The sequence below is a fragment of the Kryptolebias marmoratus genome, linkage group LG12 (assembly GCF_001649575.2).
Source record: "Kryptolebias marmoratus isolate JLee-2015 linkage group LG12, ASM164957v2, whole genome shotgun sequence".
Lineage (NCBI taxonomy): Eukaryota > Metazoa > Chordata > Actinopteri > Cyprinodontiformes > Rivulidae > Kryptolebias > Kryptolebias marmoratus.
The window spans coordinates 22,532,972-22,545,317 of NC_051441.1; the positions used below are offsets into that span (position 1 = coordinate 22,532,972).

Here is a 12,346-nt window from a genome sequence, read left to right on the forward strand (position 1 = left end):
TCTCCACAGGGTGTCTGGGCTCTCCCTTAGAGATCGGGTGAGAAGCTCGGTCATCCGGGAGGGACTCAGAGTAGAGCCGCTGCTCCTCCACGTCGAGAGGAGCCAGCTGAGGTGGCTCGGGCATCTGGTGAGGATGCCTCCTGGACGCCTCCCTGGTGAGGTATTCCGGGCACGTTCCGGAGGGAGGGAGGGAGGGAGGGAGGGAGGGACTGGCATTCCTTGAAGGAAGTCATATCACCTGATGTCCTTCATGCAAGAGTTTTAGACTTTTAGACCAAGATCATCTTATGTTAAAAAATTGAGTTGTATTTGTTTTGGTCAAACCTTGAATATCACGCTATGTGAGGAACAACTCTTTCACTGTTGCAGTATGTTATGCTCACATTTTGTGTTGTGAATGACTATGATACTACCTCATCAAATTGTATCTCAATATCTATAAAATTGATAAAGTTACAGCAATTGGTGTTTTGGCTAATGTCAGTTAGCTGTGTCAGCCATCTTGAATTAGGCTGACTCCAAAATTTAAATCAGGTATAGATGTACATCCAGTTATTACTTTCTGAAAGTTTCATTAAAATCCCTCTAGTGGTTCATGAGATACTTTTGTACCCCCTCCCCCCCACACACACATCCAGACACGTGCAAAAACATTATTGCCCATTATTCATTATTTATGATAACAGGAAAAGGTCTGTTAAAATGATTGATATTTATCTAAAATGACCGTTTGAGGTTGATGGTAAAGTCTAGCTCACCAGAGATGTGGCCAGACTGATCTTCTGAACAATACCGTTGTGACCGAGATACTGCAGGGAGAGCCAAAGAGGCAGCGCTCGCAACTTCTCCACTGGCTGGCTGGAAGTCAAACCTGCTGCCAGAGACTGAGAGGCAAAACAGACACACAAAGAACAGTGAGGTGGTTAGTCCCAAGACCGTTCACAGGGTTAAAGACATGCCAAAACATGCTAGCTTCCATTTTTATTAACAGGATGTGAGCCTACCAGTGCTGGGTCTTCATGTCTGTAAAGAGTGACAGCAGCAACAGCGGGCAAACCGAGCCACTGACCAGGTGTCAGCGTCATACTGTCACATCTGGTGGCTGCCTGTGGGAAAACAGCAACATGCACACATCCACACAAATTACAAATGGAACAGATGCAAACAAGATGACATTAAATGGCTGCCTGACTTCTGTTCCCAAAGTTAAGTTGGCGAATAACTCAGACTGCAATGGCTGAGTTAAAGAACCCCACAGGGGACAGTGGTTAAAAACTATTTAAAATATGTTTCTTGTGCAAATGGGAAACTATTTGGTGTAACAACAAAATGTCTAATGCAATGTGGAAAAAAAAGAAAAATTCTAAATTTCTTATGTGCACAAAAAAAAATCCCATCAAGCGTAACAAAAAAAAAAAATCCAAAAGGTTCTGTTCCACATGAGAAACAATTCTGGTGCTCTCCTAATAATATCTCCTGCGCACCAGTAAGCTGTTTGAAATGCACAAAATCATTGTTACCCACAAGATAATATTCAGTGCATTTCAGCTTCTGTGTTTTTTTTTGGTACTGAAAGTGCAATAAGAGGTTTAATTGAGCTATATTTTGATCTTGGACTTGCCTTTAAAGACACTGTAGCTTTGTTAGACACACACTGTTGATCCTATAAAACCTTGTTATCCCTATTGAGTTTTTGGATGAATTTCCTGTTTTAAGGAAGTTGGACACAGATTTTCCTAAAGCCATTCTCTATAGAATTATGATAATACTGAGTGCCCATTATTGACAAGTACTCTGTACTGAGTAGTTGTCAAAAACAGAAACTGCAGTCTGTTTTCTTTATCTCAGGTTTCCCTATGTCTCATCCAGGTACGTACACATGACTGTAGATGTGTTCAAGACTTCTTTAGAAAACTGTTATCTTTACCCAGCTATAGATTTGCCCTGCCAACTACACAGAGTTTTATTAAACTGAGACTGAGAAAAAAAAAAAGAGTTAAAAAATAAATAAACAAGAATAATCCCAGTTCACCCATGCTGCAACTATAATTTTGAAACTTAATTTGCAATTTAAGATCCTTTTTTATCATGACCTCCAAACACTTTCCTATTCATGTAATTATTACATGTTTCACTGTCTTGTGTGTTTTTATAATCAGTTTAATCATTTATACAGGTAGATAATCATTTCTAAACATGAGATTACCGTAACAGCAGAGGTGACCTGACCCAGAGCAAGGGTTGCAAGGTTGACCCTGAAGAAAAACACAAATCATAATAAATAACAACCACGTTATAGTAGACGTGATAAAAGTTAACTGCATTTTTTCCTTGCCAAGATGTAGATTGTTGCTAATCATGTGACCTTTGGAGAAAACCAGTATCAGATATTCGGTATGATGCTGTGACCATTACAGCACATACAAACACAAACAGATTTATTTCACTTAAGGAAAATGTTATTTTAAAACTACAATTTCTTTTTATACACACACACACACACACACACACACACACACTTACCCCTCCACATGAAGCCACAAGTTGTACTGATCACACAACTCTTTCAGACGACTCAACTTATCAGTGTGGCCTGCCCCAGGGGTACCTGAGAAGAAAAAACAAACAGTAAAAAAGAAAGATTCATTTGACAAATACATTTATACTGCAAAAAGAAAGCATATTATTGGTCAGTGATCTAATGTTAAATTATTTTAAGCCCTGTAGTTATTAATGCATGCACAATGCAAAATGTTGCCTCTGATTTCTGACTGTCCTAACCTGCGTTAGCCATCACTAGCAAAGGGAGCTTCCCAGCTTCAATGTCTTCTTTGATCAATTTCTCCAACAGTGCAACATCCTGGTAAAAACAAACAAAACAAGTTACAAATATCAGGCAAATTAAATGAAAAAATATTGTATGTGTTTTTCTTCTGGATTAACCTACCATTTGGTGTTGAGATCCAAAGATAGTGTTGCATGGTGCTGTGCACAAACTGGAGAGAGGCAAGCCAAGCTAAGAACACAGAAGACTAACATAAAAAACACTTCTTGATTTGTTAGCAACAAATAGTCCTTGTATTCATTCCTGAATATGAAAATCAGAAATAAAGCATCATTGTGTAGAAGCTAGTGGTGGACAATCTAGCTAGCAATTTATGATTCGCACTTTGAATCACAGTGGTCCCCACTGGTTACTTTATCTGAGTTAACAAGATGCCAATCATGGTCAAAAGCAAGTTCTAAGCCAAGGAGCCCAAAACGGTGGGCCAGATTTACATCCAGATCCAAATAAAATCCTATCAAAACAGTAAACATTACTGGAAATGAAAGGATTGATGGCTTGATTGACTTGCCACGTCCTGGTTGATGGAGAATCTACACTGGCACACATAAACAGGAGTGAGCAGCTACATGAGATTAACTCACACACACAAAACTGAAAGAACCATTCATTAACTTATGATTGCTTATCTCTGGGAACTACAGATTGATGGAACTAAACAGTATATTAACCATATGCCAACTGTCATAGACCAGAACGCTCACACAACATACAGTATATTTTGGTTTAGAACTTTCCACTAGTCCAAACAGAAATGTTCTGTAGACATAACCCAGCATACAGGCTCCACATATCTTCATAGCCCTGGATGTGGCAGACCAACAACCACAGTTTGGTCTGCCATATGCGTCTTTTGGGAAAAACTGCTCTATCTTATCATACATAAGGCAATGAAAGCAGCAGAAAATTCAAACTGGAATGGCTCTTTCCATGACATTTAATCATTAAAGTTGTGATACTGAAAACCTTTGATGAGCACTATCATTGTTTAATTAAATATATCTGAGCAGAAGATTACACAGCAAATTAAGAACATGAAGATATAAATGTTTCACATTATCCACACTATAAACATACCTCAGGGAGTTCAGTTGCATTGGCTTATACAGCAGCCACAATTCTTTGAAAAGGATTGATTATTAAACCACAACATCTGAGGGTTACTGCTTACACTAAAAATAAGAACCACTTCTGATTTACAGTAAGTAATATCTGAGTTGGTGTGTTTCATGCTGCCTACCTGGCTGCACAGGTGCTGTCCCAAACCAGGCCTGCAGGAGGCGCTCTGGTAGATAACTGGCTGTTTGGAGCTCAAGACAGAATAACCCTCAGTGGTATATTCTTCATAACGGGCATTGATGACCAGCCGACACACCTTTACCAATCCATCCCTGTCATCCTTGTGGAAGCAGGCAGAGCCGTTCTCATACCTGCAGAACAGACAGCTCTTTTTCTTAGAACTCCATTCCACTGTTCCATGTTTCCTCCATTTGTGGATAATGGCTTAATGCAAGTGATTTCTTGATTCTACAGGTTTGGGAGTAATCAAGCCTGGGAGTGGTAAGTGAAACTGAACTCAACTTGACAAATAATTTGTTAATTTGAGATTTAACAAGGAGGGCAATCACTTTTATTTATTTATTTATTTTATTTTATTTACAAAGGGCCATGTTGGTTTGAAGAGCTTTTTTTTCTTAATAAATGAAATCATTATTTAAAACTGCATTTCGTATTTACTTAGGTCATCTTTGATATTAACATTTGTTTGCTGATCTGAAATATGTAAGTATGACAAAAAAGCAAAAACAGAAGACTGTGATTACTGTCTCTTATTAACTTGATTACTTTATCACAGCACTGTGGTTGTAAGAGACTTTAATAAAGATTTTGGTGAGCTTGTAAATCTCCATGCCTGTTCCAGTGAACTCTGTGCTCTTGCTGTATGTAAATGTAACCACTGCTCTATAGGTTTGTACCTGAAGATCCTGCAGAGCCACAGCGTGGAGTCAGACTGAATCCGAGTGGTCAGCTTCCGGAGCCGCTCTCTGTCCAACACTGAGATGTATGCTGCCAGGCTGTGACCCAGCAATGCCATGTGACCCTGTTCTCCAACATTCTGCATCCTACTGGAGACACCAAACAATGACATATAGTTAGCACTTTGAGCAGCCTCAGTTTGGTCTGACAGATAACAGCCAGCACGAACACGGCCAAAACCAAAGTGGATCACTGCAGTCTAAAAACGGCTCCAGTCTTCAAAATTTCATAGCGGTTCATATGATCACCATTTCAAAATGGAAAGGTTTAAGTAAAAAAAAAAAAAAAAATCACATTATCCACTACAAAATTTGAGAGAATTTGAGTTCTTTTAGGATGGCAAAACGCCCTTTGGAAGTGGGTTTGCCCAGACAGTATTTCCAGCAAACAAACTTCCACAGTGGAGTTTAGTGTTTTAGGACAACTTACAATCTTCAAAATTTCAGGGAATTATTTCAGACCTTCATGTCTAAAGACTCAGCTTCGGTAAACTAGGGTCAGAGCATCAAGGCTCCCACCTTCAACTACCGTTCATAGCTCTTTACACCTGACCCTTATGGCCCCTCCTGCAGGTGGTAGCCCATGTAGCTCATTTGGACCGAGCCCGACCAGGCCCCATGGGTAGAGGCCTGGTCAGCAGGAGCTCACTGACAAGCCTGGCTCCCCTGGTAACCCACTTCTGGGCAACAGACATCGAGCTCCTTGCCGTCTTCTGTCCATACAAGTGTTTTAAATCACTGTTTGTCTGGCCTGTCACCTAGAAGCAATCTGCTTTGGGAGACCCTACCAGCATAGCTTCCAGGATCGTTCAGGCACACAAAGCCCTCCACCAAAATAGGGTAGCGATTCACAGAGAAATTGCTATCAGTTTCATGATTTTTTTTCAGTGAAAATATTATAAAATTCCTGTGCAAAGGTCTATAAAAGTGTTCTCGTGAACTGCTATAATATTTAGGAGAATGCAGTGGTTTGAAGGCAATAGCAATACACTTTGGTCTTTGTTCAGATTAACTATTCATCAGTCCAGCAAGAACATTACTCTGATATTGTTCCACTATTTCTAGATGCAATTTTTGGCAGAGTGGTGAACCTCTGCCAGTCTTTACTTCTGAGAGATTTGGCATCTCAAAAATGCTCCTTTTATACCCAGTCCTTTTACTGACCTGTTGTCAACAAATGTAATTAGCTGCAAAATCCTTCTCCAGCTGTTTCTTATTAACCTCACTCAATTTACAGCATTTTCTTGCTCTTCTTGTCTTTTTGAGATGTGTTGGTGACATAAATTTAAAAATTAATTTATTTTTAAAAAAGTAACACAATTTCTTAAATATTTGATAGATTTACTTTGTTCCATTGTGAATAAAATATGGATTGTGAATGAAATAACAGTTTATGAGATTTGCAAATCAGTGCATTCTGTTTTTATTTACATTTTACACAACATCCCAACTTTTTTAAAGTTGGGGTTATACTTTAAATGAAATCGACTTACTGTTGGGTGGGCTTGTCCTTCTCCTCTTCCTCTTCCTCATGAATGAGACTGTGAACTAGATGCAGAATCATGGTAACATCCTGACCACTGCACAGAACACACCAAGAATGGTGATTAGATCTTTGATAGTATGGTTCTTTCTGTCTCAGCTACTGGCCAATGATGTACTCAGCACTTTCCATTCTTACTTGCCAAAGCCAGTATCTCTCTGGGCTGTGACTCTTGGAGACTAGTAGATAGTAGAACCATTTTCAGAGTTTCTTTCTGTGCATGAGTTGCAGAGACTCAGTCTTGTTGCTTGAATTTTAAACGTGTTCAAAGAATTTGAGCAACAATTTTTCTTCTCAAAATAGTCTGAACTGTTACAGGCAACTCCAACTCTTCAAGTTCATCACTGGTGTCTCCAACCTATCTCAAAAGCACTAGAGCTCTATTTTGACACTTGAATAGGAGCTCTGATGTATATTGTAGATTTTTTTTTTTTGCTGCATTTTTTTTTGCATTGTTGAGAGTTCAATAAAACGATAAAAACCTTTTTGGCCATAGATTGTTTGCTGTAATACTAAGACATTTTTGCTCTGCTTTATTAAAGAATGTTATAATTCAGTCTGTCTGGTCTTTGAAGTTATATGGGATACAAAGGTTTGCTGTGGTTGAGAAACTAGCATCTGCAGCACAAACTCAAGTATGTAATCTGTCATTACTGTTACTGTCAATACAGTGCAACTGGAAAGTATTCACAGCGCTATATTTTTTCACATTTTGTTCTGTTACAGTCTTATTCCAAATTGTATTAAATTAATCTCTTTCCTTAAAATTCTACAGCATACCCCATTATAACAATGTGAAAAAATATTTTTTGATTTGTTCGCAAATTTATTAAAAGTCAAAAACTAAGAAATCACATTTGCGTAAGTAATTACAGCCTTTGCCATGAAGCTCAAAATTGAGCTCAAGGGCGTACTGTTTCTACTGATCATCCTTGATATGTTTTTACAACTTAAATGGAGTCCACTTGTGGTTAATTTAGTTGACTGGACTTGATTTGGAAGGGACACACCTGTCTATATAAGGTCCAACAGTTAACAGTGCATGTCAGAGTGCAAACACCAAGCATGAAGTCAAAGGAATTGTCTGTAGACCACTTAGACAGGATTGTCTTGAGGCACAAATCTGGGGAAGGATATAGAACATTTTCTGCTGCTTTGAAGGTCCCAGTGAGCACAGTGGCCTCCATCTTTTGTAAATTGATGAAGTTTGGAACCACAAGGACTCTTCCTAGAGCTGCTCAGCCATCTAAACCGAGCAATTGGGGGAGAAGGGCCTTAGTCAGGGAGGTGACCAAGAAGCCGATGGTCACTCTGTCAGAGCTCCAGCGTTTCTCTGTGGAGAGAGGAGAACCTTCCAGGCATCTCTGCAGCAATCCACCAATCAGGCGTGTATAGTAGAGTGTCCTGACAAAAGCCACTCCTCAATAAAAAGGCACATGTCAGCCCGTCTGGAGCTTGCCAAAAGGCACCTGAAGGACTCTCAGACCATGTGAAACAATATTCTCTGGTCTGATCAGTCAAAGACTGAGCTCTTTGGTGTGAATGCAAGGCGTCATGTTTGGAAGAAACCAGGCACTGCTCATCAACAGGCCAATACCATCCCCACAGTGAAGCATGGTGGTGGAAGCATCATGAGGATGTGTTTCAGCCACAGGAACTGGAAGACTAGTCAGGATAGAGGGAAAGATGAATGCAGCAATGTACAAAGACATCCTGGATGAAAACCAGCTCCAGAGGGCTCTTGACCTCAGACTGGGGTGACAGTTAATTTTTCAGCGGCTTCAGGACCACTCTGTGAATGTCCAGGAGTGGTCACGCCAGAGTCCAGACTTGAATTCGATTGAAAATCTCTGGAGAGATCTGAAAATGGCTGTGCTCAGACATCTCCCATTCAACCTGATGGAGCTTGAGAAGTACTGCAAAGAAGAATGGTAAAAACTGCCTAAAGACAGGTGTGCTAAGTTTGTGACATTATGTTCAAAAAGACTTGAGGCTGTGATTGCTGTCAAAGGTGGATCAACAAAGTGTTAAGCAAAGGATGTGAATACTTACGTAAATGTGATATCTTAGTTTTCTATTTTTAAGAAATTTGCAAAAATCACAAACATTTTTTTCCACATTTTCATAATGGGGTATTGTGCGTAGAATTTTGAGGAAAGATTAATGTAATACAATGTGGACTAAGTCTGTAACATAACAAAATGTGAAAAAGTGAAGTGCTGTGAATACTTATGGATGCACTGTAAATCTGTCATGCCTGGGGTCGGAGATTAGATTAAAGATTGGGTCCAGACATCATTATTGTGTGTGGACAACCTAAACACAATCTTTTAAAAACTCTCTGGAACCCAGTTTTAGATTGTTGTTTCCATTTCAACCCAAGGCTGAAACAATAAAAAAAAACCTTACATATTCATAAAAAAACATTTCTGTGTGGGTGGAGCATATCCCTCAACATGGACCATCACCATGCAGATGTATATGTGTGTGCACACGTGCATGTGTGTGTGTCTGTCTTACTCTCCCTGCAGGGGTCCAGGGATGCTCATTCGACTGAAACGTTGCCTCTCTGTTCCTACATCCAGCTCCCTAAATAAAAAAAGTTCACAGTTCTACTAATCCTGCATATGTAATCTACATTGTTTTCATTCGTGTAAAAATGACTATTTCAGAAAGAACAAAAGCTTGATGATCAGAGTATCGGAATCAAAGTCAGGTCTTACCTCTGGCCGTCTTCCAGGATCTTCATGGCATCATTCAGATTTTTCCCCACCTGAGCCAATGTAGAGTCCACCATTATCCAGGATGTGTGTGTTTTCTGAAGGAGTGAAACACATTAAACTAGTTGATATTAAACTAACTGAAAACATTCAAATGTAACCAAGTCACCTTTTTGCATAAATTGCCTTTGACCAGACCGTAACTGTGCAGTATACTAAAGATTATCTCAAGTCTAAACTATTTTTGTTCTGCTTTATCTAGTTGATTTGGAGTCAGTGGTGCAATGTTAAATCAGTAGTTTTCTGATATTGATTTGGCCAACAGAAAAATGAAGCTTTCAGACTTTTGTTTTGTCATGTGGTGGTGTGGCCATATTACAAAGAAATGGTCCAGATCATAAAAAATACATCAAATTCACCATACACTAGACCTCATTCTAACACGTAATACCAGTCTAAGATAATTTTTATTATTTATTTTAATAACCTTTACCCAAAAGTAACAATCATAAATACATCCATCTATTTTCTTTTCCTGCTTTTCCATTCAGGGTCACAGAGGAGCTGATGCCCATCTCTAGCAATTATTGTGTGAGAGGAGAGGTACACCCGCAAGTCCATCACAGGACAGACATCATCCATGCTCTCAGTCACACCCAAAAATCCTCTGATCCTTACGCAATTTTAAAATGTTGTTTTTATTTGACAAAAAAACTAAGCCAAAATGCAGAGGCAAAGTGCAAAAAACAAAAAGTTAACTCCAGGATTTCACAACTTGTAGAACACATACAGCAAGAAAAACCTGAAATAATTATTTTCTGTTTGACCTCATTAGTCATATTCCTGTGGAGAAATTCTGCCATATGTTTTTCGTTTTGTTTAAATGATACTTCTCCATGAATCGCTACCTTATTGTGGTGGAGGAGTCTATGTGCCTGAATGATCCTAGGAGCTATGCCCCTAGAAAGGTGTCCCAAGGCAGATTGGTCCTAGGTGACAGGCCAGACAAGGAGCAATTCAAAACGCTTGTATGGACAGATGTAGGTTACCGGGGCCCCACACTGGAGCTAGGCCAGGATGAGGGGCTCGTCGGTGAGGACCTGGTAATCGGGCCTCTACCCATGGGGCGCAGTTGGGCTGCACCCCATGGGTAGACTAAAACAAAAACAAAACTTGCAATGGTCCATTCATCCATTTGAATATTATTTAGTCTGTGTCCTCAGCCTCTTCACTTACAGGTTTCCTCAAAACCTGTGGGCTGAACAGAATTAGATCAAACCAGAATAAATAAAGGGGTGTGGCCTAACACCTGTCAATGAAATCTTATGCTGCTGTGTTTGGGCTGTAAAAAATAAGCCCATTTAGCAGGATTCTGTGTTTTTGTGACCATCACGAGGAGCTGATGAGTGCTGCTGGGGAAAGGGATGTCTGGGTTTCTCTCCTGGACCTGTTGTCTCTGTGACATGACCAGAGAGAAGCAATGGATGGATGGATGGATATCACTTTCACACACAAATGTAAATTTAAAAAGTTCAACAACTGAGAGGTAGTTTCAATAAGACTCAAAATATGTAGCTTTACCCACCCTCTGAATATAACAAACAGTGTCTTGTTAAAATTATTCACTTAGTCAACCATTAACCATAAGAGTGACACAATCAGGATATCATTTTTTTTCTTAACATCCTTTTGCCCACGTAAAGGTCAGCGACCGACCAGTTGAGAATCACTGACAATTAAAAAAAAATAAAATAAAAACAACTCACTTCCTTAAAGGAGCAATAAAGTCTAAATATCATCTGCATGAATGTGGTAAGGGATATTGTTGAATTTATAACTGGCATTAATCACCAATAATTCAAACCTCTGGAAGAAAGGAGGACAGATGCTCCTTCCTGACAGAACCAAACAGTCAGACAGACCATGACAGCCAGCAGCCAGCAGCTCCTAGCTAACAGCTCCACTCACCTTTAACTCGAACAGCTGACAGATCCAGGTTCTGTGGTTCTGTGGGTCGCTGAGGTACCGCCACCCGTGCTGTCCGTTCAGATTATTTGGTAAAAACCCGGCCGCTGAGGTTAACTTTGAGTCTGAATTGAATACGTGTTTATTTACGGCTCCAAATTATTTCTGCAAACCTGTGACTGAACCGACCGGTTTACTTCCTGGAGCTGCTGCCGAGCGACGTTCGTTCCACGCTGGCAGTACTGACGTCATCACGCCGGACTGGCCGGTCGGGTAGCAGCTGATGGTTTTATTTACGTAGCTGAGCCCGAAACACGGAACTACGGAACTGATAAGAACAGGGCTGAAGGAATAAAAAATAAACAAACAACCCAGCCTATATAAAAATGAACTGCTCATAAAAACATTGAAAATCACTGGTGTAAATTCCTTTCAGAAAAAAATATTTACCATGTTTTTCACGTGATCACGTGGGATCACCTGGGAACCCCTCGCCAAAATGACTTGACTCAAACTGAAGGTTAAAAAGAACGTGTGTTAAATGTTGTACCAAAAATGACAGCGATGAAACCTAATATTTTTGGTAATATCTGAAACTGATTGATTAATTAGTTGTTAAACGAACGATTAGGGATCTCAGCTGCATAAAAGCATTTTTTATAAACATATCTCACATTTACTGTCCCTGTTTCTCACAAACAAAAACAAAATCAAACAAAATGAATTTATGATACCTTCTGTTTTTATATATTATTGTATCACTTTTTACAGCTGCAGTTTTGGGAAGTTTCAGTCATAATTTACATTGTTATCATGCATTGATTTTATGAGGATTTCTGATTATTAATTTTTGTTGACATCCAGTGGATGAACAGAAGAACAGAACAGTGGAACAGAAGAATCACATTCAACAGCAAAAAGAAAAGAACAATGAAATAAAACTTTAGTTTAAACCCTTCAAGTATCTTGTTCGCCCATTCAAATCTGTGCATTTCCATGCCTAATTAATCAGCTGCTTCAATCCATAATACAGAAGTTTAGATCACCAAACACCAAGACACTTCAGATTCTAGTAGAAAATTATTTCAGGCCTTTAACTTCAACCAGGTAATGGTTGTTTGCATCTGTTTGTTGGTCTAAAATATTTTACACTGAACAGTTAATATGCTTCACTGCATTATGGAGTCACATGAAGCAAATACATTGTTTTTTTGTGTGTTTAGAGTTTTATAAACCA

The 12,346-nt window shown here is 39.3% G+C and overlaps 1 protein-coding gene across 2 annotated transcripts in view; it reads right to left on the reverse strand.

Moving 5' to 3' along the window:
- The window catches only part of pdxdc1 (pyridoxal-dependent decarboxylase domain containing 1), a 35,907-nt gene extending 24,572 nt beyond the window's left edge, over positions 1 to 11,335 (reverse strand). The window contains exons 1-12 of one of the 2 annotated variants that reach the window (XM_017434642.3): positions 11,113 to 11,335; positions 9,148 to 9,242; positions 8,945 to 9,013; positions 6,375 to 6,461; positions 4,822 to 4,971; positions 4,086 to 4,275; positions 2,948 to 3,016; positions 2,782 to 2,860; positions 2,524 to 2,608; positions 2,207 to 2,255; positions 1,005 to 1,106; positions 759 to 884 (exon numbers count right to left, since the gene is read on the reverse strand). In XM_017434642.3, the coding sequence (XP_017290131.1) occupies positions 759 to 884; positions 1,005 to 1,106; positions 2,207 to 2,255; positions 2,524 to 2,608; positions 2,782 to 2,860; positions 2,948 to 3,016; positions 4,086 to 4,275; positions 4,822 to 4,971; positions 6,375 to 6,461; positions 8,945 to 9,013; positions 9,148 to 9,221 (1,080 nt within the window). In that variant the 5' untranslated portion in view covers positions 9,222 to 9,242; positions 11,113 to 11,335. Of the gene's footprint in view, positions 1 to 758; positions 885 to 1,004; positions 1,107 to 2,206; positions 2,256 to 2,523; positions 2,609 to 2,781; positions 2,861 to 2,947; positions 3,017 to 4,085; positions 4,276 to 4,821; positions 4,972 to 6,374; positions 6,462 to 8,944; positions 9,014 to 9,147; positions 9,243 to 11,112 lie in introns of those variants that run through there. The other variant, XM_037978649.1, reaches the window with a different exon arrangement.
- Positions 11,336 to 12,346: the final 1,011 nt, after the last annotated feature.